Source organism: Nannobrachium achirus, assembly GCF_963921795.1.
Source record: "Nannobrachium achirus genome assembly, chromosome: 19".
Taxonomy (NCBI): Eukaryota; Metazoa; Chordata; class Actinopteri; order Myctophiformes; family Myctophidae; genus Nannobrachium; species Nannobrachium achirus.
Window position 1 is genome coordinate 8,809,462 of NC_137826.1, and position 26,118 is coordinate 8,835,579.

At 39.8% G+C, this 26,118-nt stretch overlaps 1 protein-coding gene across 1 annotated transcript; it reads right to left on the bottom strand.

The window, feature by feature from the left end:
* Positions 1-235: 235 nt before the first annotated feature.
* On the bottom strand, positions 236-14,141 carry LOC308304576 (calpain-1 catalytic subunit-like; the record flags this gene model as incomplete). The annotated part of the gene is made up of 19 exons (XM_080749204.1): positions 236-273; positions 1,862-1,975; positions 3,223-3,301; positions 4,715-4,770; positions 5,355-5,412; positions 5,808-5,867; positions 5,997-6,072; positions 7,073-7,275; positions 7,388-7,399; positions 8,100-8,257; positions 9,806-9,963; positions 10,317-10,388; positions 10,848-10,933; positions 11,424-11,498; positions 11,641-11,833; positions 12,691-12,824; positions 12,961-13,076; positions 13,204-13,291; positions 13,902-14,141. 19 exons carry the CDS (start codon positions 14,139-14,141, stop codon positions 236-238), a joined length of 2,016 nt encoding a protein of 671 aa, XP_080605330.1.
* Positions 14,142-26,118: the final 11,977 nt, after the last annotated feature.

The following is a 26,118-nucleotide window of genomic DNA, read 5'->3' on the forward strand; positions in this document are numbered from 1 at the left end:
GCTTAAGCATGTGCAGACATTAGAACTGTATATAATATACTGTATATCAGACAAGATAGTCAAGATAATCAGTGCTAAAATGTTGACCATGCAGGAGCGTCCGAGTGAACATTGATAGTCTATCGAGATTAATATTTCTCTGCGATCATTTGATAGTTCAGAACAAGAAGATAACCCCAACAAAGCCAGATATAGTTTCCACATTTTCCTCCATTCCTCATGCTCTCATGTGATGTCAGCTGTATCCTAGATGAAGATGAAGGTAGATGACCACTGAAATACAAGAGAATTATTAGTTAAGAGTGTTATTTTCAGTAATTCACATTTCACATTATTTTACCTCAATACCAGGCCCAGGGTTCCCACACATTTTTACCAATTAATTTTCAAAACTTTTCCAAAACTTTTCCAGAATATTTAACCCAATTTCCAGGACTATAATTCAGCTCAATAACAGGTCGCTTACTCCTATGCGCAATGCCCAAAGACGGGTAGTGTATGCCAGTGGTTCTCAACCTTTTCAGGCCGTGACCCCCGAAATAATCATGTTTTAACTGGGGACCCGGCACCCTGACGAGCACTAAGAGTTGAGGAATTTTGTATAACACGGTTCATTTGTGAAAACAGTAGATCTACATGCTCACAGGCGTTGTGAGCATGTAGATCGGCTATTTTCACAATTTCTGCCTCTAATATTTGACAATTTGGCCCATGTTTAATTTGTCATTTCAGAGGTATTAACAAAATCAATAACCAAAGACAATGCATAGCTATTTTTTTCCAGGACCTTCCAGGACCCTTGATAAATTCCAAAACTTTTCCAGTACTGGAAAAATATTTGTCTAATTTCAAAATATTTCCAGGGATTTCATGACCGTGGGAACCCTGCAGGCCTGCGTATTTAATATAGGTTATAGAAGATGAATGTATGCAGTGATGGAGCTTTTAATCACGGTAATCAAACTTACGTCATTCCAATCCATGGTTATAACCCCATCTGTGGCTCTCGATTTGAATGTGTCTGCAATTCAATCAAATCACATATATCATCATCATAATTTAAGTGCACTGGATGTGGCTACCAATAACAATTTTGTGTTTCACAATATTGAAATTAGATTTAGACATTTCAAAACGGTCTACCATACATGGTTTTCTGTCTTACTGGTTCACCTTTAACATTTAACCAAAGCAAAGACGCCATTTGATAACTTCAACTTCACTTTATTTGTTTACAGGTGTTTTTGTTACATTTAAAATAAATAAAGGGATAGCTCACCCAAAAAAGGACTTATTTTCTATCAATTAACACACCCTATGAAGCCTTGAATTCGTGGAGATTTGATTTGTCTTCATAATTTCTTTCTACAATAATTTCATGACTGGCAGAAATCAAATCATTAGGCAAAGAAATGCAAAATAAATCATAATACAAAGTGTGTAATTGATTGAAAATAAGTCATTTTGGGTGAACTACTCCTTTAAAATAAAATATACATAGAGATATACATATATAAAAGAATATATCCACAACTTTCCGACATCCCATAGTGCATTGCGCAGAATGTGCAGGCAGCTCCCGGCGCCGCAGCCGAGAGTGATCTACAAGCTCACAACGGTTGCTTCTGCGACGCGACGTGAGCTTGTATGTCTGCTGTTAACCGGAAGTGTCCTGCAAATAACGCTACAGTAAATTCTCGCGGAAACAGGTGGATAATAAAATACAGTATAGAGTATGTATTTATCACAGCTGCCTCTTGTGCCACTGCACTACCGGTCACTCCTTGTGCCAGTATGGAGGCACTTTGATCTGCTTTGTGTTTTGAAAACCAGTGTGATTGACTGTGTGTGTGTCACTCACTTGACATGTTGTCAATGCGGAGCATGAGGCCGAGGAAGTCCACCAGAGAGACGGAGGAATCGCCCTGCAGCAGACTGTACTGCAGCCACACCAGGTTCTCATCCAACTCGATGTCTGGAGGGGAGGGGACACATGTGGGAAGCAAGCAGCTCTTCAAAAGTATTCAGCATGTTCAGCATACTCTGACTACTACTCGTGCTATCGTTGCTGTTGGGCAAAAACCTCTTATCTCCATATTTTAACTTTTTGTGTTTTTGTAAATTAACGCCCTATTTGATAAATGGTGCATTCATATAGCGCCTTGCTTTACAGAGATTGTGCATTACATTCACACATTCACACACACATTCATACACAGATGGCAGAGAAAACCATGCAAGGCACCAACCTGCTCACCGGGAGCAAATAGGGGTTCAGAGTCTGCTCATTCTTCGACACTAACTCTGGGGGAGCCCGGGATCGAACTGGGAACCCTCTGTGTTTTTTTTATTTTTTTTTAAGATTAGTTTTTTGGGCTTTCATTCCTTTATTGGATAGGACAGTAGACTGACAGGAAATGGGGGGGGGGGGGGGGGATGGGGAGCGACACGCGGCAAAGGTTGTCCGGATCGGGAATCGAACCGGCGATGCCTAAGTGGTATGCGCCTGGACCAGTAGGCTTGTGGATACTTTTTCTATTTTCGAATTTGAATCCTGAAAAGTAAAGGTTTTGGACATATAGTCGGGGATCCAGTCCCTCAAAATGGGAGGGGACCTGTGATGTTCTGCCGCACTTTTTATTTCTGTTTTATCTATTAGTTTGGTCATTAAGGTCCACAGAATGAGAGGCCTGCTCTGCCGGAAACATCGCGAAAAAAAGTTATGGCCATTTGTATATTCACTAACCAACAAAAGTGTCAAAAGTGATGACTCATCACTTTTCACAGTCATCACAGTGATGAGTCATCACTTTTGACACTTTTGTTGGTTTGTTTTCTAGCCCAAGGAATGTTTTTTGTGCAAAACAAATGCTTGCAATGGATTCACAATCATGAAAACTCTCCATTTTGACCCCTCACATGCTACTTAAAGCAGAATTTTTATTTTTTATAATATATTTCCTTTCCTGTGTAGTGGAGTCAATGGGACAGTGAATATACAAACGGCCATAACTTTTTTTCGCGATGTTTCCGGCAGAGCAGGCCTCTCATTCTGTGGACCTTAATGACCAAACTAATAGATAAAACAGAAATAAAAAGTGCGGTGCGGCAGAACATCACAGGTTCAACCCTATTCCTTGAGCTTTAGGGCATGTGGATCCCCGACTAATACGATTTCCACCCGACAGAAACGCTATGACAAAGGTCACAGATTGTCCTTACCTGCAGCCCGGACGGCCTTCTGCAACTCATCATAGGTCAGAGTTCCTGTTTTGGAGACGTTTGATCGATTGAAGATTTTCTGGAAGAAATCAGAAATACAAGAAAGTTTGCAGATATTAACTCCTGTTTCATCTAGTTGCTGTTTAGATGATTTTGCAATTTGCATACATACACATCTAAACACTGGGAATCAGGCACAGACTTTTGCTCGTGCCAAAGTTATGTAAATCGATGACAATAAAACAATCAATTAATCAATCAATTAATTAACCAAGCAAATGTTTTATTTGTTTCGTTACAAATGTTATACTTTACCTTGAAATCTTCAAACTTGCTCCAGAGAGCTGAGAATTCTTTGAAGGTCATTCTCCCCATTCGGTCGGCCTTTGTTATGTTAAGGATGTTTCATGCATACCATTATGAGAAGAAATTATAATAACTAAAAACTGTGGAATTATTTTCATAAAGTCAAACATTATCAATTTGTAAAAAATAAATAATAACAACTTAAACGGGAAGACCACCCATTTTCAATATTGAACTATGTCATTAATATACCTGAGACTTAGAGGAGTTGTGTGAAAATAAATAAAAATAAATAATTCCCCCCCTTCTGTGTTGCCTAGAACTGGAGGATTGATTTGGGGGTTTGTATTGCAAAGTACACCGGCGTACTTTGCAATACAAACCCCAAAATTATTGGGGTCATTAAATTATTAATGACATACCCATATTTTCCTTATAGTCCAGTGGGCCTTATATATGGATCATTCATTGACATTGACATTCCCTTTAGCACAGCTCCATCTGTTGGATGCATAATGCAACGGTAGCGTCTATTATGTGCGCCTTATAGTCCGCTGCGCCTTATATATGAAACCAGTTCGAAAATAGACCATTCATTGACAGTGCGCCTTATAGTCCGGTGCGCCTTATAGTCCGGAAAATACGGTAGTTCAATATTGAAAATGGGTGGTTTTCCCCTTTAACCCATTCAGAACGGGTACACAATTTGTGTTTCATTATTTTATGCTTTAACTATTGAAAAATAGCAGATATACAAGCTCACAGCGCGGCACCGAGTGCTGCGCTGCGAGCTTGTAGATCTGCTATTTTTGAAAAATCGTGAAAATTAGAATTTTGACCCGATTCTATAAGTGTCTTTTGAATCCTTCTAAGATTTTTGGAGAAAAACTATGTTTCTATGTCAGCAATCTGGCCAGCCATCGTCAAAGAAAAAGTCCTTTACACTTCAACTGGAGCTCAGTTAGTCTGTTCTTGAGAGACTACTATGTCAGTGGTGCTCAAACCTTTTCATGTGAAGGACCCACAAAATGATATGTATCTGGCCATGGACCCCCATTTCAAAATATCTAGTTCCAGGGACCACCCAGAAGCAAAATTTGAGTTACAAACGTTAGCTTTGAAAATACATATATTCAAAGATTTGCACACATTTTCCCGACTTTTTTCAAAAATAGCAGAAGGATACGTCCACCACGGCGATCATGCTCCGACAGGCACTCCAATCAAATTTGTCACTGCTGGCTGTGAAAGTAACAAGATAGAAAGATGAGCTGCATCACTCCTGACAGTGGATGTTCAGGAACTAAAATGGCAGACTAATAGGCCAGTCAATCTAAGCTAAAAAGGGGCATGGCCCAAAAGAAATTGCAATAGTAATCATTCAGGGTTTTTTATGATCCTTAGGGTCATCCAAAACACATGTTAAAAATTGTCCAAAATATTCTTAGTGGATCAAGGTAAATTCAGGGGATTCAAGTTTGGGTCCCTTCACTTACTATTAGGCCTACAGGAAAAAAAGACCCCCCCAAAAAAATCTTCTTTAAGTGGCATGTGAGGGGTCTAACTATGGGGTTTTCATGATTCTGAATCCATTGCAAGCATTTGTTTTGCACGAAAAGCATATTGCAAGCATTTGTTTTGCACAAAAAACATTCCTCGGGACAAAAACAGACCCACAACACTATGGTGTAGTGATGCTTTAGTGATGAGTCATCACTTTTCACACTTTTGTGGGGTCCATTTTTAGCCCGAGGAATGTTTTTCGTGTAAAACAAATGCTTGCAATGGAGGCAAACCTCAGATTGACTGGACTATAACTGACTCACCCTTGGCAATGGTTTCGTTGAGGAGCTTCCGCAGCTGCCAGGCATTCAGCTCCCCGTTCTGACCCCCGGGAGAAGAAACAGAAAAACAGAAAACGTGGCTTATGATGATGGGCAGAACAGACCAGTGGTGGAAAGTAACTAAGTGCATTTACTCATGTAGTGAACTTAAGTACAAATTTGAGGTATTATTACCATTTTACTTTCTTCAGTATTTAAAATTATCAATACTTTGACTTCTACCTTCTACATCTCAAAGGATCTACAAGCGCACAATGCGTCGCATCACATTGTGAACTTATAGATGGGACATTCTGCACAATCAGTACCTACCTATATTTTGATGCAGATACTTTTTTACTTTTACTCAAGTACATTTTGAATACGGGACTTCTACCTGTAACAGTATATCTACATAGCAGTATTGATACATGAGACGGGGAATAGATCACTCACCTGATCAGCATAATTCTTGAACATGTCGTAGACTGAAGTCTTCTCGGCTGGGACAACGGGCTTGAAGAGAACACATACAGTATTATCAGGTCATAACCACGACCTGGCGATTGTATGTTTAAATGCTGTACACAGCTCTAAATTATACTGTAACTATAAGTATTAAGCACCATTCATTTTATTTTATACCTTGGGAGGTGTTGGCAGAATGAGGTGGTCATCCTCGTCATCACTATGATCATCTTCACCCCCATGGACGTGTGGCCTGCATATACATAGGAAGAGATGTGTTAAACGTTTTGAAAATGGCTAATCAAACTAAGCAGCTTAATATGAAAAAAGTGTAATACCTAGTTATATAGCGTCACAATTTAGTTTCCCTTCACGTGAACGACGTTTCACGTACATTTAGAAAACAGCGGATGTATTGTTTTAGCTTTCTGCTCGTCTCAAGCTATATGCCATCTTTTGTTGCACAGGGGTTCTCAACCTGTGGGTCGCCAAATTATTTCGGGGGGTCCCCAGATGATTAGCTTAATGTGCAACATTGTTTTCTCACTCAACAGTAAACAGAGGGTATCTGCACATTTCTAAAGTGACAATTTTAGGACGTCTTAAAACCTCTAAAATGCCAAATTGAACATTGGCCAAATTGTCAAATATAAGAGTCTGAAATTGTGAAAATAGCAGATCTACATGCTCACAATGCCTCGCTTGTGAGGCGTTGTGAGCATGTAGATCCGCTATTTTCACAATAGAAAAGTGCAATACAAAATGTAATGCCTCAACTCTTAGTGCTCGTCAGGGTGTGGGTAGTCTCGCGTGGCCAGACTGTTGCCTCCGCGATTTGGTCAAATGCTCCCGGCATACAGTCTGGCAAACCGGGGAAGAAATGATGAGTGCGAGATGAAGCGGAAGTGAAGCCCCCTCGTCACTTCCGTTTCAGTCTCACATCGCACACATTTATCATTATATAAATAAAAATCATATAAGCATGTTTAGCTTGCTGCTTAGCAGAAATGACATTTTAAAATATATTTTCTTGAACGGTAATGCCCGTTTCCATTACTCGCCGTTAGGGAGCTGCTGTTCCAGACTCTATATAGCATTCAGAGATTGTGGAATAGTTGTCTGGCTACGCGAGACTAGGGTGTGGGGGTCCCAGGTTAGAACTTAGAATATGATTATTTTGGGGGTCGCTGCCTGATATGGTTGAGAACCACTGTTGTAGCAGGTCAATAATATAAGTGAAAGCAAGCACTTACTCAATCTCAGTGTCTGTCTTGGTGTAGACACTGAGGACAAACTTTCCAGTCTCGTAAGGCTTCATGATGGAGGGGATGACCACATATTCTCCAGGCTTCAGGCTGTGCTGCTCAATCAGGTCTCTCTCATAGCCATACAGTTGCACTCTCTTCAGAGGCGAGTTTCTCCTGAAGAACGTGCGGTCAATACGTCCAGACGGTGTCTGCATGGAATGAAAGGAACTTAGTCGACTTTACAACAAGTTTGTCATTAATATTGATGAACCTGTTTTTCACTAAAATGTGTTTATTTGTGCCTACAGAAACGTTACTTACCCCTTCGGGTAGCTGTTGAATTTAATGTAGAAAAGAAAAAGAAAATGGGAAAAGAAGACAAGAAACTGTGTTAAAGTCCTAGTAGTTTCTCCAGCAATTGCCAAATCTGACTTATAGGATTAAGGCAAGGTTCTGTCATTATCAGTGCAACAGTAGGTCTAGAAGATTATATTAGAATTTCCTATGGAGTTGATAAACATTGACCATTACAAATCAGTCTCATAACTTTAATAATTTAGTGCAGGGGTCTTCAACGTCTTCAGGCCAAGGACCCCTTAGCTGAGAGGGAGATCAAGCAGGGACCCCCACTACATATTTTATAAAATTGTGTTGAAGATTTTCATCGACTTGTTTGACGACATAATTTGTTGGATTCATGTTAATGTGTTTTTTCAGACCACTTAAATCGTCAATACTTAGTAAATCTGACCTTTCCCTATGTACTTGGTCTGATCTTTTTTTAACCTCTACACCAAACCTATCTGCCAAAAATAGTAGATCTGCTATTTTTGGCCAAAGTTCTCCACAGAATAGGGATGCGAGGGTTCAAGTTGTTCATTTAAAAGATTTATCCCATCACACAAAGATTTGGCAGCCCCCCCTGTAGTAACTCTGAGGACCCCCTAGGGGTCCCGGACCCCCTGTTGAAGACCCCTGATTTAGTGGGATAGGACTTCAGTAATACACCGGGTGTTGAGCTGAGACCACCCACCTCAAAGACGGTGATCCCAATTGGGCTGAGTCTTTCGTCGTTACGATAGCGTTGGGCGGGAACTTGCATCAGAGACAGCAGGACGTTCTTGTCTTCCTTCTCGTCCTCGTCTATTTCCGTCACTGTGATGCGAAACTGAGGATTCGTCGAGAAGGAAGCTAGGGTCAGGGGGACAAAAAAGGGTTTTAAAACACAACTGGTACAAGTGTTGTTGTTCTGCCATCCAACATCTCTGTAACCTTTGTTCCTAGGCTTTCTCAGAAAGGAGAAAGCCTGGAATACATTTGTGCATCAAAAGGGAGGGAGAATCCAATGTGTTCTAATTAGACTTGTCAGGTTTTCAATAGAAAATAGATGATAATGCACGATACTTTGTCAGTATTACACGTTTGGGCTATTGAATAACATTGTCTCTTTTTGTCTCCTATGTGTTTCCCTGGGGAATGTAATTGATTGATTGATTGATTGATTGATTGATTGATTGATTGAAGAATGTATTAGAAGTTTGCAATAGAAAAAAGTACAGTTTCATGACAGTACAAATCACTGGTACAAGGTCAACTAAAAGGAGATCCTAGAAAGCCGAGGCTTATTTCCACAGGAACCACACTTTAAGTATCTCATATAACATTGAAAGACAGACGGATAGAACATAGTACTTTATCTAGGATAATATCAGTTTCAAAAGCATAACATCAAATCCAAAAGCAGAAAAAAAGGGTGGGGGGAGCATGGGGGCTTAGTCTATTTACAAGTCACGGGTAGCAGCCGCCTGAAGGTGACTTTAAACACCTGATTGCGAGGGAACATTAACTGTGTGAGGGAACAGAAACGTATCCAAGCATATGGGGGACCTGGGTCAAGCCTATACTGTAGTGTAGGTTAATCAGTGATGAAAGTACAAGTACATTTACTCAAGTACTGTACTTTTTGAGGGACTTTCACTTTACTGTAGTATTTCCAATTGTCTATAGTCTATACTTGTACTTCTACTCCACTACATCTCGGAGGCAAATATTGTACTTTTACATCACTATAATTATTTGAGAACTTTAGTTACTAGTTACTTTGTAGATTTTGATTATTACTACAGTACAAAACAAACACTAACTACTTCAACCAAACTGTATACATTTCAGCCATTTGAAAATAGTCGATCCACAAGCTCACAATGTCATTTTCAAAAGATCTTTTATACAATTAATACATTTGAAATTGTGTGAAATGGGATATTCTGCGTAATGAGTACGTTCTACTTTTAGTACTTTAAAGAGCCACTTCACCTCTGGGACAACCAGATCTTATTGTATTGTTGTTTGGGACCAACACAATCCTGAGTTCTTTTTTGTGTTCAATCTGTATTTCAGCATGACTAGTGATGCATTTTGCATCATCAGTGATGCGTTTTGCATCATATGATGCAAAACGCATCACTAGTACATGCTGAAATACTAAAATATCTCAAAAAACAGATTGAACACAAAAAATTACTCGGATTGTGTTGATCGTGTCCCAAACGATAATAAAATAAGATCGGGTTGTCCCAGAGGTGAAGTAACATTTTTAGGCCAATACTTTTATACTTCACTCAAGTGAATTTTGAATTCCAGACTTTTACTTGAAACGAGAGTACTTCTACATTGCAGTATTGATAAAAAAAAACTGTCAGTACCTTTTCTACCAGGTTAATGAATAAGTTCACTTACCGTTACTGAGGCTGCCGCCAGCAGTTCTCCCTGCTATCCACTCTCCATCATAGATCATGCATTTCCACTGGGTGGTCACATCACCGTCCATGAAGTTGGGGTTGTCACAGCAGACGGTCAGTATTTGAAAGTGGTAACAGAAATCCTCCAACTCCATCCTGACAGACACACACAGGCAGACAGACAGACATACAGACAGACAGACAGACAGACAGACAGACAGACAGACAGACAGACAGACAGACAGACAGACAGACAGGTGGGAAAGTAGATGGACAAACAGAGGCAAATACAGAGGGATGGATGGGTGGACAGACACACACACACACACACACACACACACACACACACACACACACGTGCAAAGACACACACAGTAAAGCCAGGACAAAAAGACAGATTACAAAAACAATAAACCACAAAACATACATAATTTATTCCAATAAAGGAAAGACTTATTTTTGATTGTTATTTGAAACTCATAATCTCATAAAACGACATTGATATTCACCAAAACTCTCCATCGTCTCTCTTGATACATTTAGCCTTATCTTCAGCGCTGACGTTATCCCACACGTATGACCTGCACACAAGAATTAAACAGTTATTGAGAAAGCATGCACCACTGTGAACAATGTCCAATATTTACATACCGGTAATTACATATTATTAGTTATTGCAGAGGTTCTCAACCTTTTCAGGCCAAAAATAATCATATTTGAACTGGGGGACACCCCAACCTGACAAACACTTGGAATGTAGGAGTACATTTTGTTTGACTCACTCAGTTCCACAGATAAATATCGTGAAAATAGCAGATCTAAAAGCTCACTACGCAAGGTTCTGTGAGCTTGTATTTCCTCTTTCTTATATCATGATTCATTTGACAATTTGGATGTTGATTACTTTTTTCTCCATACTTTCTTTCTTTCTTTCTTTCTTTCTTTCTTTTTTTCTTTCAGTTTTGGAGGTATTAAAAAGGTCTTAAAAATCACGTTGAGAACAATATTGCATTCGGTGTTTATTTGTATTTGTCACTTACTGGTCACTCCATTTTCCATTCCATTCCTTTTGTCCCCAAGGATTCATCACTCGCACAAGCCTGGTTTTGGACCTGCCATCGAAAACCTGTCAATGTTCAGACAATATCACAGCATTTAGTTTTTCCTTTCTTTCCTTAGATTGTTAACCTTTATCATGGGATTGACATACTGTACATTCGTACTGTACATACATACATACATACATACCGGTGCATACATATTACATACTGTACATACATACATACAGTACATACATACATACATACATACATACATACATACTGTACATACATACATACATACTGTATATACATACATACATACTGTATTATATACACATACATACATATACGTACGTACATACATACATACATACATACATACATACATACCGGTCATACATATTACATACTGTACAATACATACATACCGTACATACATACATACAGTACATACATACATACAGACATACATACAAACTGTATATATATATATATATATATATATATATATATATATACATACATACACATTACATACATACATACATACATACATACAGTAATAGAATGTACCTCAGTTACTGCTGTGACAGAGTATGCGTGTGCATCCACAATGCCAGAGTCTGCCACGGTGTTCACTATTGTATCCTGGAACACACAAGCATATGGTACACCCGAACTTAATATAAAATCTTACCGTAATGACTTTACACAGGTTTTTAGTTTAGCATTTTGACATATTGGAAAGAAAGAAAGAAAGAAAGAAAGAAAGAGAAGGACTGAACTTTACCCCTTTCTGGGCAGTGCCACAGCAAATCATGGATTTGCATTTGGTGGCATTGCTCAGTGAAGTCCACAGCTCCTCGTCGTGGTGTCTGTCATGGACCTCCTTGAGTTTGTAGGTCATGTGAACGCCTCCAGAGAAGTCCTTGAAGGCCTCTGATGGAAGGCCAGCGTTCATGTCCGCGTATGAACCACACACTCTGCCACACAAACACAAAGCAGGGTCACGTTAGTCACAGGTGTCATGAAAACGGGCACTGCACAGCTGGTTAGGGCAGCCGTGCAGGCGGCCAAGCTCACAAAGTTTAAGGTAAAGAAAGATCACTAGTAGCAACGTGAAAGTACACTATTGGGGATCATGGGTGCAAAACCCCACTTTGATATACTATTTGTCAAGTTAACTTAAAAGAAAATAATAGCAAGGATTTGCTTTGGTGTTTGATTTTGAAGTCGTTCTAATTCTGATATTTGTGCTCAGGGGTGTCACACCAAATTCTGGGCCCTCGGTACAAGGATTCACTCACATTTTGTGCTTTAACTATTGAAAAACAGCAGATATACAAGCTCACAGCGCGGCACCGAGTGCCGCGCTGCGAGCTTGTAGATCTGCTATTTTGGAAAAATCTTGAAAAGTCTTTGAATATTTCAAATCCTTCTAAGGTTTTTTGAAAAACGTATGTTTCTATGTCAGTGGTGCTCAAACCTTTTCATGTGAAGGACCCCCAAAATGATATGTATTTGGCCACAGACCCCCATCTCAAAATATTTAGTTCCAGGGACCCCACAGAAGCAAAATTTGAATTACAAATGTTTGCTTAAAGAATACATATATTCAAAGATTTGCACACATTTTCACAACTTAGCAGATCTACAAGTTATGTAACTTGTATATCTGCTATTTTTCAATAGCTAAAGTATAAAATAATTAAGGCCCCTCCACCCTGTGCCCAATAACTCAGTGCCACTTTTCCCCCCCTTGTGACGCCCCTGTTTGTGCTGTGACTCATTATCCAAAATGCAAGTCAGGTTACAGTATAGGTGAATGTTTGGGGCATACTTGGCATAGGCCTTCTCCAGCAGAGGGACCCAGAACTCAGTCCTGGTTTTGGCAGACACGGACAGAAGCTCGTTTTGGAACGTTGGAAGGTAATCATCAATGACAACATCCACCCACTTTCCAAACCTCCAGAACTGACACAGGGAGGAGAGGAGACGTTTCATATTAAAACACCAGAGTCACACTTTGTCAAATATGTCATGAAATAGGTTAGCTTTAAATGCAGTTTTAAACAAGGGCCAGATCAACATTTAATTCCAATCATTTTACCCTGAAATGAAAGATTCCTGCGTAATCCTTGAAGTCTTGATCAGTGGGTACAACTTGCACCATCAAATCTTTCTGGAATGTCAGTGATGCAATTGCAGCCAGAAACCAGCAGTTACCTACAGTAGTCAACGAGGGACAGACCACTATATTCAGCATTTTCTCTCACACAGCCACAGCTATTTGTAGTTCATATTTACGTGACATTATTTAACACATTGCAGTGAGCATTAATACGTTGCTTACCGACTTTTCCTTGGGCAAAGTCAAATCTTGAGGCGCTTTCAACAAAGAAAGAAGGCTCCCCCCTGGCATTTTGAGCTTTCACAATGTCCTGCAACAACACACAAACACGAGAGTAGGGATGAGAGTAGCATCACCACAAATGAATGCATTTTTAGTCAACCATCACATATATTAATAGCCTATGTACAGCTAATATAACATAAGCTGAGCTAAATCCCTTTTTGGATACTGGACTCTCATCATTACAAAAAATCACACCCGTGTGAACTGAGCGGTGGTCGTGGAGGCTGCGCAACAGCAAAACAAATATATATATACCTGTATATATATATAATAAAAAATATTAAAACAATATTAAACAAAATATTAATAAAAAAATGCATGTCACTCAGGCCGCCACTGGTATCCATCCATCATCCATCCATCCGTGTGTGTGTGTGTGTGTGTGTGTGTGTGTGTGTGTGTGTGTGTGTGTGTGTGTGTGTGTGTGTGTGTGTGTGTGTGTGTGTGTCTGGTCTGGCCTGAACAACAGCGCCCCCCCCTTAACATGTGTGGTCAAAAAAGGTACTGTAGGCTACATACAGACAGACAGACAGACAGACATACCCACACACACGGCCACGTATAGGAGCGTTGTGACCACCGCTCAAAAAGCAGTAACTACCTTTTCAGGTAACAATGAAATGGCTGTAACTTACCGAGGGTCTCATCCATTCCACTCTGTTCCTCACTGAACTGGGCAGGTCAGACAGGTGACCAAGAGACTTGTAATCGGGTGGGAAGGTCCGGTCCACAAAAAGCCTCCCTCTCTTGAGGTAGGACTGTTTCAGTTGCCCAAAGTCCTGGTTGTTGAACTTCTGTGGCTTGGATGGGCTGCCTACACTGCCATCCTGGTAGCGCAGGTTGATGATATCGGTGCACGTTCCGCTTTCAGACATGCTGGATTACTGCGGAGAGGAGAGGAGGAGAGGAGAGGAGAGGAGAGGAGAAGAGAGGAGAAGAGAGGAGAGGAGAGGAGAGGAGAGGAGAGGAGAGGAGGAGAGGTAAAAAATCTTACAGATGATTCTTGTTTTTTTTTATCATTTTATTCTGATATTACTGATTCTTGTCATTTTATTTTCTAATTTTTAAGATTTTTTCTTTTTTCTTTGAACATGCAGTGAAGATACTTTTGCAAAAGGGGGGTAGGAGCTTAATAAGTTTTACACTTAATCCTACTCCTTTTCGAACATTGTCAATGTTTTTTGCTTTGTATTTTATTTTATATGTTTTAATGTTCAAAATAAACTCTTTCATTCATTCATTCATTCATTCATTCATTCATTCATTCATTCTTTCTAAAACATCATTCCATGGTTAAATAGACAAGAGGACCTGTTAACATGAAACTGAGCTCAAATGAAATAGTAAAAGACTATCCCTAGGAAATAGTACTACTCATATTATTATGAGTAGTACATATAATATTTGTATGGTTGTAGATACCCATCAGATATTTAGTTGTCCATATTGATATTTACCTGTCAGATGTGTATTAGTAGACACTGTCAGATGGCTGCAACCGACTGCTGCTCGTCAAAGAGTAACCTCGGAATTGCCCAGGCAGGTGCAGTCAAAACAGAAGCTCAGCCCCAATTTATACTCCTGTGAGTGACGTTACGTAAAGTTGTCCGATTCAGACACCACCCCCCGAAACCTGAAATGTGACCTTTTACATGAGGTTGGGACAGTGCGGTACATTCATGACATTGCATTCGAGCCATAAATCCTTGTCAGAGAAAATCCACTTAACTTTTAATTAGATGTTTATTCTGTCATCCCTGTCACTGCAGTGTGCCAACAAATCTTGTCATGTCGGAGAAAAAAGGACAAGATGTCCGCGACCATTCCTACGGTACATTCTACGACGTTGTGACAGCAAAATTGCTGCTCATCTGCTAATCTAGCCCGTGGGGATGATGCTCACTATTGTGTTGCCATACCAGATAGGTAAGGCATTGAGTTATGATGCTATCTTTGGGTGGACGATTACATACCTCTCCACATCTCCCATTTAGTTTGTTTTAATAGATCAATGACATTGGCCACACAATATTTAACCACTTAAGCCCATATCCCTATATTATATTAGACTGGTGCCACATCAGACATTTGAGGGATTGCAGTGTGCCGTAGGTGTGGGGGCCATATACTGTATACAGTAGTGACCCGAACCTCTAGTTGTGAAAATGGCAGATAAAAAAGTTTTAAAAAAATAAACCTTTTTTCATTTAATGATATTTACAGGTTTGGTCATGGAGTAGTACACATTTTCCATCCTAAAGGACTATTGGTTGCCAGATAGTTTCAATTTTAAGATGATTTTATTGCTTATTCAAATTTGAAATAAGTACATTTTATTTGCTTAGCACTTTTCACAGAGAGAACGCTGAAAGAAAGAGAAGTTTTATCCTAACCCTAACAGAAAAATACTACAAAAAACTTTAAAATTATAAGAAACTGAACAAAACTGTACAATGCATCTCAGGCAAAAATAAAACAACAGAAACATTTCACACCTGGAGAAGCTCAATAACATTCCCCAAATGCATGTTGAAACAGAAGTGTTTTTAGCTACTTCTTAAAAACCTCCGCAGACTGAAATGGCAATGCACCTGGCTCTTTATTGGACATGCTTTTAGGTATGTGCCTGGCAAGACACTTAGAACTGTTTACACTGGTCTCCTTTGGTCCAAAGGCTAGGAAATAAAATGGGTTTCTGAATCTGTGGTCATTTTTATATACATCGAAATACACACTTTTTGGTCTGGTTTTTACCTAGGGTTTTTGCGTTGCTTTTATTTTATTTCGATTTTTTTTTACCTTATATGTGTATTGTTTGTTGCCTTTCTTTTTCCATCATTCTTTTCTGCGAATCACTTTCAGTTGCACTTGCTGTAGGAAATATCCTATAACAAAGTTTAATTTGATTTGGAATTTGGATGGTGTACTACACTGTTATTACACCTTGTCAAACAAGCTCCCTAGTTGTACTGTATATAGTCCTAAAAGAACCTGCAAACAAAGGGGATCATTGAGAAAGCATTTTGTGCACACCTGCAGAAGTGGTGAGATCTTCTTTCTGGAACAGGTCTTGTCACATCATTATTCTCAGGAGTAAGTTCTATAGCTTGGATGCAAATCAGTTGGAAGAGAAACATTTGCCCTAAGGACAAATTCCTGTACTCGTGATGTTATGTAAGTGCATCTAACTCTGAATACATAACTCTGGATATATACATATCTCTAGGGTGACGTTTAACCCATTTAGGCCTAGAATTAGAAGGATTCAAAAGACACTTATAGAATCGGGTCAAAATTCTAATGTTCACGACTTTTCAAAAATAGCAGATCTACGAGCTCGCAGCGCGGCACTCGGTGCCGCGCTGTGAGCTTGTATATCTGCTATTTTTCAATAGTTAAAGCATAAAATAATGATACACAAAATGTGTACCCGTTCTAAATGGGTTAAGTGATTCGCTCTGTCTGGAAAAGAACACATTTAAAATATAAATGGTGCATTTACAGTAGGCTATACTGTAAATCGCCTTTACGCAAAGCGTTTTATAATGGCACACACACACACACAAATGGCAGAGGAAACCATGACATGCACAAACCTGCTCATCGGGAGCAGCTAGGGGTTCAAGGACACTTCGACGCTAACTCAGGGGTGCCCGGGATTAAACTGTGAACTAATTCCCAAAGGGGCCGATCTACCTCTTGAGCCATTGCCGCCCGTCTAATTCTGAACATATAGGCCTAACTTTGAATATAATACTGTATACATCTCTAGAGCAACGTTTAACTTAAGGTATATAGTAAGGGATTCACTATATGTCTTGCTCAAGAGCACTCGTAGCAAGGGTTGAACCCTCAAATGCCTCCACGTCATAACTGTCACTCTGAACAGTTAATAGTCATTGGGTTAACACTCAAACCCATAATTACCTATGACATGTTTATGAATGTCTGTCTCTGTCAGGAAAGTACCTGACATCTCCAAAAACGGGTCCCCATGCGTGCCATGAGGGCCCACACATGAACACATGGCTGCTACTGTAAACCCCTAAGGCCAGATCTCACCAATGCAACCAGTCTCAACTCCTTGCAGCAAAAGAGTTTTAAGGCCAGTCCAAACCAATGCAACTGCCATTGGGAATAATGGTTGCAAGTAGTTGCATGTTGCATTGGTGTGGACTGGCCTTTAGCATCGACCTGGACGGGGTGATTACATACTGTACTTGTTATGGGAGCATAATTCAGTGTGCAGAGTCTGCAGACAGTTTTACAGGTGTGCTCTTGCTGGGGTAGGGTCAAATCACACAGCAGCCTTCTCATCAGTGCCTCCTCTCAGGGCCGGTTCCTGGCATAAGCAACATAAGCGCTCGCTTAGGGCCACAACCACTAAGGGGGCCACATCACAGGGAGAAGATTGCAACGCGTTTTAAGCTTGTAGATCAGCTATTTTTCACGATATGCATTGTGGCCCTCTGGAGTGAGGGTGAAGTGGCGCTCTCGACATGTGGCCAAGACCTTCACTTAATGTGGCCCGCAGGTTAATATCGGAATACTGATATATTATTGATTTCAGCTGTTACAATTCTAAACATGCAAACATCACCCGCTTTAATTACTTCAGTCTATAGTAGTAGCATGAATAGTTCTATAGTTTGTTTTTGTCCAATGTATTTGCATTTCATAACGTTAACATACAAACATATAAATGTATTTGAAATTAAATAATAATGTTACTTTTCAGGATTCCAATTTAAAAAATAGCTAAAAAGAATACAGGATTGCAATAAAAAAAAAATAGTGAAAATAGATCATGGCAATGCTTGTAGATCTATTTTTTACAATATACATTGTGGCCCTCTGGAGTGATTGTGAAATATAGTAGCCCTCTCCATCATCAAAGTTGCCCACTCCTGCCCTATCCAAAAACTACTTATTATTTTAATATTCGATAAAATTAAGATCTCACACAAGACAACAGATTTGAAAATATGCCACATATTGTACAGTTGAATAGGCCTACAAGTTGCAATTTGAGACCAAAAGAACACAGGATAAAGGTGTGTGATGTATTGATGTTTTGTATGAATCTCATTCAAATCAATTGGGTTTTTGTTCTTGTTACAACATTACACTCATGTTTTTGGACAAATGAAACAGTGTCTAGAAATAGATATGCATTATAATAGTTATATCTTGGTTTTGAAATGTTTTTCATTAGAGCTAATAATGGTTTTACCTCCATTGTAAACTGTATTGTGTGTTATAGGTAGAACTGTCTGAGTGTCTGTGACTCTGTGCCAAAATGCAGATTTCTATTTATTTCACAGGTTTTGACCGCCCCCCAAAACCCCAATTTTTTGAGTTGGCAACCCTATGTGTGTGTAGTAGATACATGCTTGAGTGCTAACAACAGACACCACATGTTCTACTAGATAAGACGTTATTATTTATAACTTTGGTTTTGGTGATTCAAAGACAGTTAATAATTGCGCACGTCCATCAGTGGGGGGGCCACCTAAAATAATCTTGCTTAGGGCCACCTGAGTCCTAGAACCGGCCCGGCTCCTCTGTGTCTCGGTGGAGAAATGAAAACGGTTGACAAAATAGGAAAAGGAAAAACATGAATAGTGGAGAAATATAATTAATGTATGCTTCCATGCAGGAGGTCCTGCATGATACAATAAAGAAATGAACATCCTATCATGTCTGGAGCATGAATACAAATGGTGAGTAGGCCAAGTACGATTTTAGATCAAGATGGTAAGAGATAAAGATCTAAATACCAGTAAGTGGTTCTCAACTTTTCCTGGATCAGGGCACGTTTGAAAGTCTCAAAAGTGTTCCCTACGGTGTTCAGCAGTCAGCTGGGTGGGCTGTGTGAATTTTAATGATCCATCAATCAACTGTTCCGGCTTGGATCAACTGACATATAGTATAGTTTAAGTTCCTATTCACAAAGAAATTTCACTTTTTCAAGGTTATAAAGGAAAAATACCATTTTACATTATTTTATTTTATGTTATATTAACATTCAAATCTTAGTGTTTTGCGAATTATTTGGAGGCCCACACCAGTGGGCCCCAGCTCTCAGGTTGAGCATCGCTGATCTACAGTATATGAACATGAGTTAATTATTGGGGCACGGAAGGTAGGAGCTTTGGACGGACGGACGGACGGACGGACGGACGTACGTACAGACAGACAGACAGACAGACAGACAGACAGACAGACAGATACCTTTGTTGATCCCATGGGGGCGGGATTTCAGTTGCCCAGAGGCAGCATATAGCAGTTAGAGTTACAAAGTTACAGATACAGAGTTACTGCTTCAAATCGCCATCTGATAAGAATGATCTTCCTCTATCTCTTAGATCCATTACATCCTTCTGTCGCTTCAGGACTTTCCAATATTCACATCTTGATTCAACTTGTTTATACTTCAAAATTGACTGTACCTGTAGAAGGGCATTAACCAAAAGTCTACACGTCGACTCAGTCGACTTCATTACACAAGACGACTCCCACCAGGGAAAGTCGGAAAAAACAACCTAAAAACGAACTAAAAACATATTTCTTCATCATTATTTTTGCTCCATGTGTATGTGTGTACAATGTACAGCATTCAAACCGAAGGATTGCTTATTGTCAAGGAAAGAATGATTCTATCCTTTCCAATTGTGTTTTTTCAATGGAATTGAGCACAGGGTTTTCAGGTTTTGTCCCCCCGTTCACGCCGGCTCTGTGTTTACCCGTGTTTTCCCCCGTTGTAGTCTCGCGTGGCCAGACTGTTGCCTCCGCGATTTGGTCAAATGCTCACAGCCACGCGAGACTACAACGGGGGAAAACATGGGTAAATACAGAGCCGGCTGGTCTTTCGAGCGATATAAAGTCTTCATTTCACCCCAGTACATCGAGGTTGTTCCACGTTAAAAAAGTAAAACGATTATACTTTCACATAGGCCGGTTACTTTTTGGATAAAGTGTTCAACAAAGGTAAGAAGTGATCGCTAACGGCGGATCGTGGATCCAACAACAGGATTTCGGCAGCCGACCAGTAGGAACCCCATCTCGGAGCTGCGTAGCAGTGGAGTGAGGGGTTCCGAAAGGAGCTACCCTTCAATAAGGATACATCAGTACAAAGGTAAGAAATAACAGCATACAAAGGTATACACCTACTGTATACAACTACCCTGCACTACGCAGAAAAACCCCAGGTTACAGTGTCCTCAGAGTAGCCACTGTTACTGTTAACTTTGTACGATCCTTTCATGTAAATAGAACTCCACACTGTTCATCCAAATGGTTAACAATCCTGTGATTGCATTTGGATGGAAGGATGCATTTAGGGGTGCCTGCTGGCCTACTGGTCCAGGCGCATAACACTTAGGAGGGATTGCCACATAGGCATGGATGGCTGGCGGCATCGCCGGTTCGATTCCCGATCCAGACGACCTTTGCTGCATGTCACTCCCCATCTCTCCCCCCATTTCCTGTCAGTCTACTGTCCTATCCAACAAAGTCATAAAAGCCCAAAAACAAATCTTAAAAAAAAGGATGCATTTAACCTTTTTAGATCTAACTTGGTAACCCATGTGTTGAAATGTAGATGTGCTTGGGGCGCGCCCTGTTGTATCTTTATTTGCAGAGATAGAGTAAGGCAAAGAAAACAAAAGAAAAGTGTCAGTGTCAAACGGTGGAACCAGTACATTCAAGGTCAAAAACATTCATTTGAGTGCTCCTGTATGCAACGGAAAAACAAACAAAATCAACTCTTCCTCAGATGACTGGGAATGTCAGTGAAGGATGTAAACAGAAAGTCAGAGAGTTTGACAGCTGTATAGCCAGGGATATTATCGTACGGCTGCAGTGCATAAACCCCTCATTACAAACACAGATACACATTTGAGATTTCAATGGTGCAAAAAAAAACGACTGGTCAACAGAGGTGTGGAAAACATGATAATGGTAAAATGAGGTTGTTTTCTTTTGAGGTGTTTCCAGTTTTCAATACTTTTACTTCTACTCTGCTACATCTCAGAGGCAAATATTGTACTCTTACTTCACTAGAATGATTTGAAAACTATAGATTTTGATTATTATTACAAAAGATAGATTAACTTCAACCCATGTATATTTAGCCATTTGAAAATAGACGATCTACAAGCTTACAATGTACATTGTGAGCTTGTAGATCTGTTATTTTCAAAAGATTTGTGTCACCGCCAGTCCTTCTGTCTGTGCGCGTCCGTGTGTCTGTCTGTGAACAGCTAATCTCTGGCACCGTTGAACCGATCGCAGCAAAACTGTGCATACACACTTCTGGCTACCGGAACAGAACCTCTGCCCTGAAATTTTCAGATCGGCCTGCGCCATTAGGAGGCCGATCTTTGCAAAACACATTTTTAAATATTACTCCAACAGATTTTGTACAAACATCATGCAAATCAGTCTCTATAGTCATTAAACGAAACAGGTCTTTCCGATTTTTGATATTCCAGCCTGATTGGCTAAGATCAGTTTGCAGGAGTGCTCTCTTTTTAACAAAATGCCTCAAATGTGCGTGCGTGAGTGTGTCATGGCCAACAGCCAGAGCCTTGGTGTTCCTCCTCAGGATGCATGCCTTGATTCTCTTTCAAGCAGAGATTAGCAGCACCTCTCTGTGCGGTTGTCATGGGTGTGGTGATGAGAATGCTGAGAAGACTGACAAAAGGGTTGGACGTGCCAAGAAAGGTTATTCTCCATGAAAAAGCACATCTGCAATACATCTAGATCAGGGATAGTTGTGTCTCCGCCATGCAGGCCGAAGGTGTGGCCGAGAGTATGTTTGGGGGCGGCATAGCTCAGGGGTAGAGAATGACGGTAGAGAAACCGTCATTAGAGCACGAAGGGTTCCCAGTTCAAATCCGGGCTCCCCCTGAGTTAATATCGAAGAGTCCTTGAGCAAGACTCTGAACCCCTAGTTGCTCCCGGTGATCAGGTTGGTGCCTTGCATGGTTTCCTCCGCCATCGGTGTATGAATGTGTGAATGTAAGGCACAATCTATGTAAAGCGTCTTGGATAAAAGCGCTATATAAAAGCTAATCTCCCGCACCATTGGACCAATCAGCGTGAAACTGTGAACGCACACTCCCTGGAGGCCAAAGCAGAACCAGTTGTCCACATTTTGCATCATGCAATCATGTGATCGAGTCGATTTTGGAGCGGTGCTAACCGCTCCTACGTCTGGCTTTGTGTGTCCCTATGTCAGTAGTACGAGACTAACGTCATAGAAAGTATGCAGAGACCGTCATCACCACAACTGATGTCACAGACAGAACGGCCCATACTGTACAGGAGGAGATATGCATGTGTGCTGTGTTTGATACCACAGGTGCGATTTTCATATTCCATCGTGATTGGCTTAGATTGACTTCCAAAGTTTGCAGGAGTGGTCCATTTTGAGCAAAATTCCTCAAATCATGAATGCAGTGTGCGATTGCTGTGAAACTTTGCACGCACATTAGACTAGGTCAATAGCCTATACATTTTTCAAATCAGCCTCATAAAACTTTGCAAGCACACTGACACCCCCTAGATGCCAAGGGAAAACCTCTGCCCTGCATTATTCATCTCCTTGAAATATTACTCAACCACAAGTGAAAGTACTGGAGTACCGAACTTGCTTTTAGAAATGCTTGAATGAAAGTATTACTAAACTAAAAAAGAATTAAAAAGTAGTACATTTTCTTTTTAATATAAATGCATTTTATGTAAACATGTTGTCATTTCCCCAGAAAATTCAAAATTTACCAGAAAGCAAAAAATAAAATAAATCAATAATAATGAAAATAACATGAATATAGCAGCTATTTCCACTATATTTAAAATAAGATTTAAGTGTACCTTTTCTCTTCCTAGAAATGAAGTGGAATCAAAAGTACAATATTTGTCTTTTAAATGTATTGGAATGAAATTCATAAGTATCCAAAAATACAAATACTCAAGTAAAGTATGGATTATCAAAAAATTCACTTAGGTAGAAGTAAACGTAGCTTCGTTACTGTCCACCACTGGGTGAAGGTCAATGGTTTAAAAAAATGTTGTGTACAAGACCAAAGGGCAAGGATTCATTGTCAGTATTCATACTCAATCTCACAGTATTCATAATTATCCATGCAAAATAGCCTCTTTAATATCACTTATATTGCTCTGCAAGCGTTTAAATGTTTTAGGATAGAATGTGCCTCTGTATTGGGAAATGCACAAAGTCCTGATATGGTAGTTAAAATATTTTTTTTAATAGTTGTTGCAATAATAATGTGCGGCTGTCCCAAAAATCCCAATGCATACCTGGACAAAGATAACATACCATGCCTCGGTGCATGGTTAGAGAACCACTGGTTCAGACCTCCACCACCGTGGTTTCCAGGCAGTGCCGTATTGCAACATAGTGGCACTTATGATGAACTGCTTGGTACAAGAGGTTAACCACTCCTTGGCAAGACTTAAAACACTATCACATACCTATGAAATGATACATGAAGAGAAGTGCTTAGTAAACAGCAGTAATTGTGGGCTCGCCTATAGGCGAGCACACTTTAGTTCTTGTCATTATTTATCTATCATGCATACTGTAGACGGGAACTTCGGTTCCGTTCTACTCCTACATACTTAGTGAGAAAATGAAAATAAAAACATCAATGTGTTCAGTTTACAGTGGCGAAGTGTGCTATTATTTTCTATAGCAATCGGCCAAATGGTGGCGCTGTAGGAAGCCTTCGAAAGTGCGATCTTTGAACAGGTATAGCTCATGCTCTGTTATACGTACAGCCATGAAACCTGTATACACTTATGCGTCTCCTCATGCCGAACAACTTTTACCCTCTAACTTTTGACCTCTGACCTTTAGGTCTCCCACAATTCGGAATTATATGAAAAACAGTAAAAATCTATCTCCTCCTGGGATTTTCGCGTCAAGTGCACAAAACTTTTTTCACATGAACTTTGGACCAATACGGTTAAACTAATCTCGGCGGATTTCTTTTAAAGTGAAATATAATTTTTTAATGATTCAATCAATATTGCGGTTTTATGCAAATTATTCTTCGGCCTCTAAATCATACATGCAAAGTTACACGTTCATGGCATTTGGCAAAGATGTGGAGGGTTAGTCAAAGTATCACTGAAACCAATTTTATTCCAATCGGCCAAAGGGGGGCGCTATACGAAGCGTCTGAAAATTCAAACTTCAAACGGGCATAAGTCATGACTCGTTTCGTTTGAAGACATGCAACTTGTTACACGCGTGCTTTGACTCAAGCGGAAGACATCTGTGTCGTTGTTAAGTAAGCTCCGCCCTTCGATTTTCCGCCACTTTGAGCAGTTTGTAAAACGCGTAAACCCGCTTTTATTCTGGAATTTTCGCGTCACGTGCACAAAACTTTTTTTACGTGAACTTTGGACCGATATCTAAAGATCTGTCAGATCGGATTTCTTTAACATTGAAACGTGCTTTTTTAAATAATTCAAACAATATTGCATTTTTATGCAAATTATTCTTCTGCCTCTAAAACATACAAGCAAAGTCACATTTTCATGACAAAATAGTGTAGAGGGTTAGTTCAAATATCACTGAAACCAATCTTACCCCAAATGGCCAAAGGGGGGCGCTATATAATTTTGAGCAGTTTGTAAAACGCTTAAACCAGTTTTTATTCTAGGATTTTTTTTGCAATTTGCATGAAACATTCTACACGCAATCTAAGGACCTTTATCTAACATGCCTATGAAGTGCACACAAAAACATTATAAAATAATAATAATAAATATAGCTGCAAGCAGCGATAAAGTGTCCAAAGCCAAAAACACCTCAAATCATGAACACAGCCTGGGATGTGCGTGAAATCTTGCAAGCACATTCCCAATAGGTCAAGGAACAGATACCAACCTTCTCACATTGGCCTGTTATAGCGCCACCAGCGGGTCAACTTTTGCACAACACATTTTTGGAACAAAATGGACCAATCTTTGACGTCAGTAACGTCAAAGAGAGCACTGCCTGCGATCTTGACATTTTGTGCTTTTATAGCCATTGTTTTCTGGCTTGAAGCGAGCCCACAATTGTTTCGAAGGAACAATATTTTTCTAGTTACATTTCAACCTGTCACGCTGTCTAAATAATGTCATCAGTATTGTGACAAGCAGCTTACTGCTTAATGCTTAATCTACAGGCTTATAAATTATAACACGTGATCCAAAGCTAAAAAAAGAAAAAAACCTCTTTCACCTGAAATGACATGCACAAAATAGGTACGTATGCCAGTAGGGTTGATTATTAATACACCAAAACTATGTTTCAACGTTTGATAAATCCCTTGAGATGCATCATCTCGTTTTCGAGGAGGTCCTCAAAGTGTGTCTGTCTTTCCCGGACAGGGCATCTCCACCCAGCAACTTCAAACTTGACATGTGTGTTTGTTTAATTACTTGATTGAATACTGTATTAACAGTTGGCAAAAAGTACAGAGGTACAGACAGTAACAGAATAATGCTGAAAACACAAAAAGCCCTGAGGGCTTGTTCCCAATGTGGTCCTACAGTACGTGTTCAATTCATCATATAAAGACATAATACTATACAAGAAATCATCAATATCGGAGCAGTAAAAGTATATTTACAGATAACAGTTGGGGCCTGGGGGGTAATTTATTTTGGCAAGAAGACTTGTCCAGTTGCAAATTAAAAAAATCTTTCCGGTTATATCCGACCTTTATTTAAGATTGGATATGGAATGAATTGATGATAGTGCTGTCAAACTAATCTATGAGCCACAGGCGCAGCATCACTTGGAGGCAATCCAAGCTGGGCATACTTCCA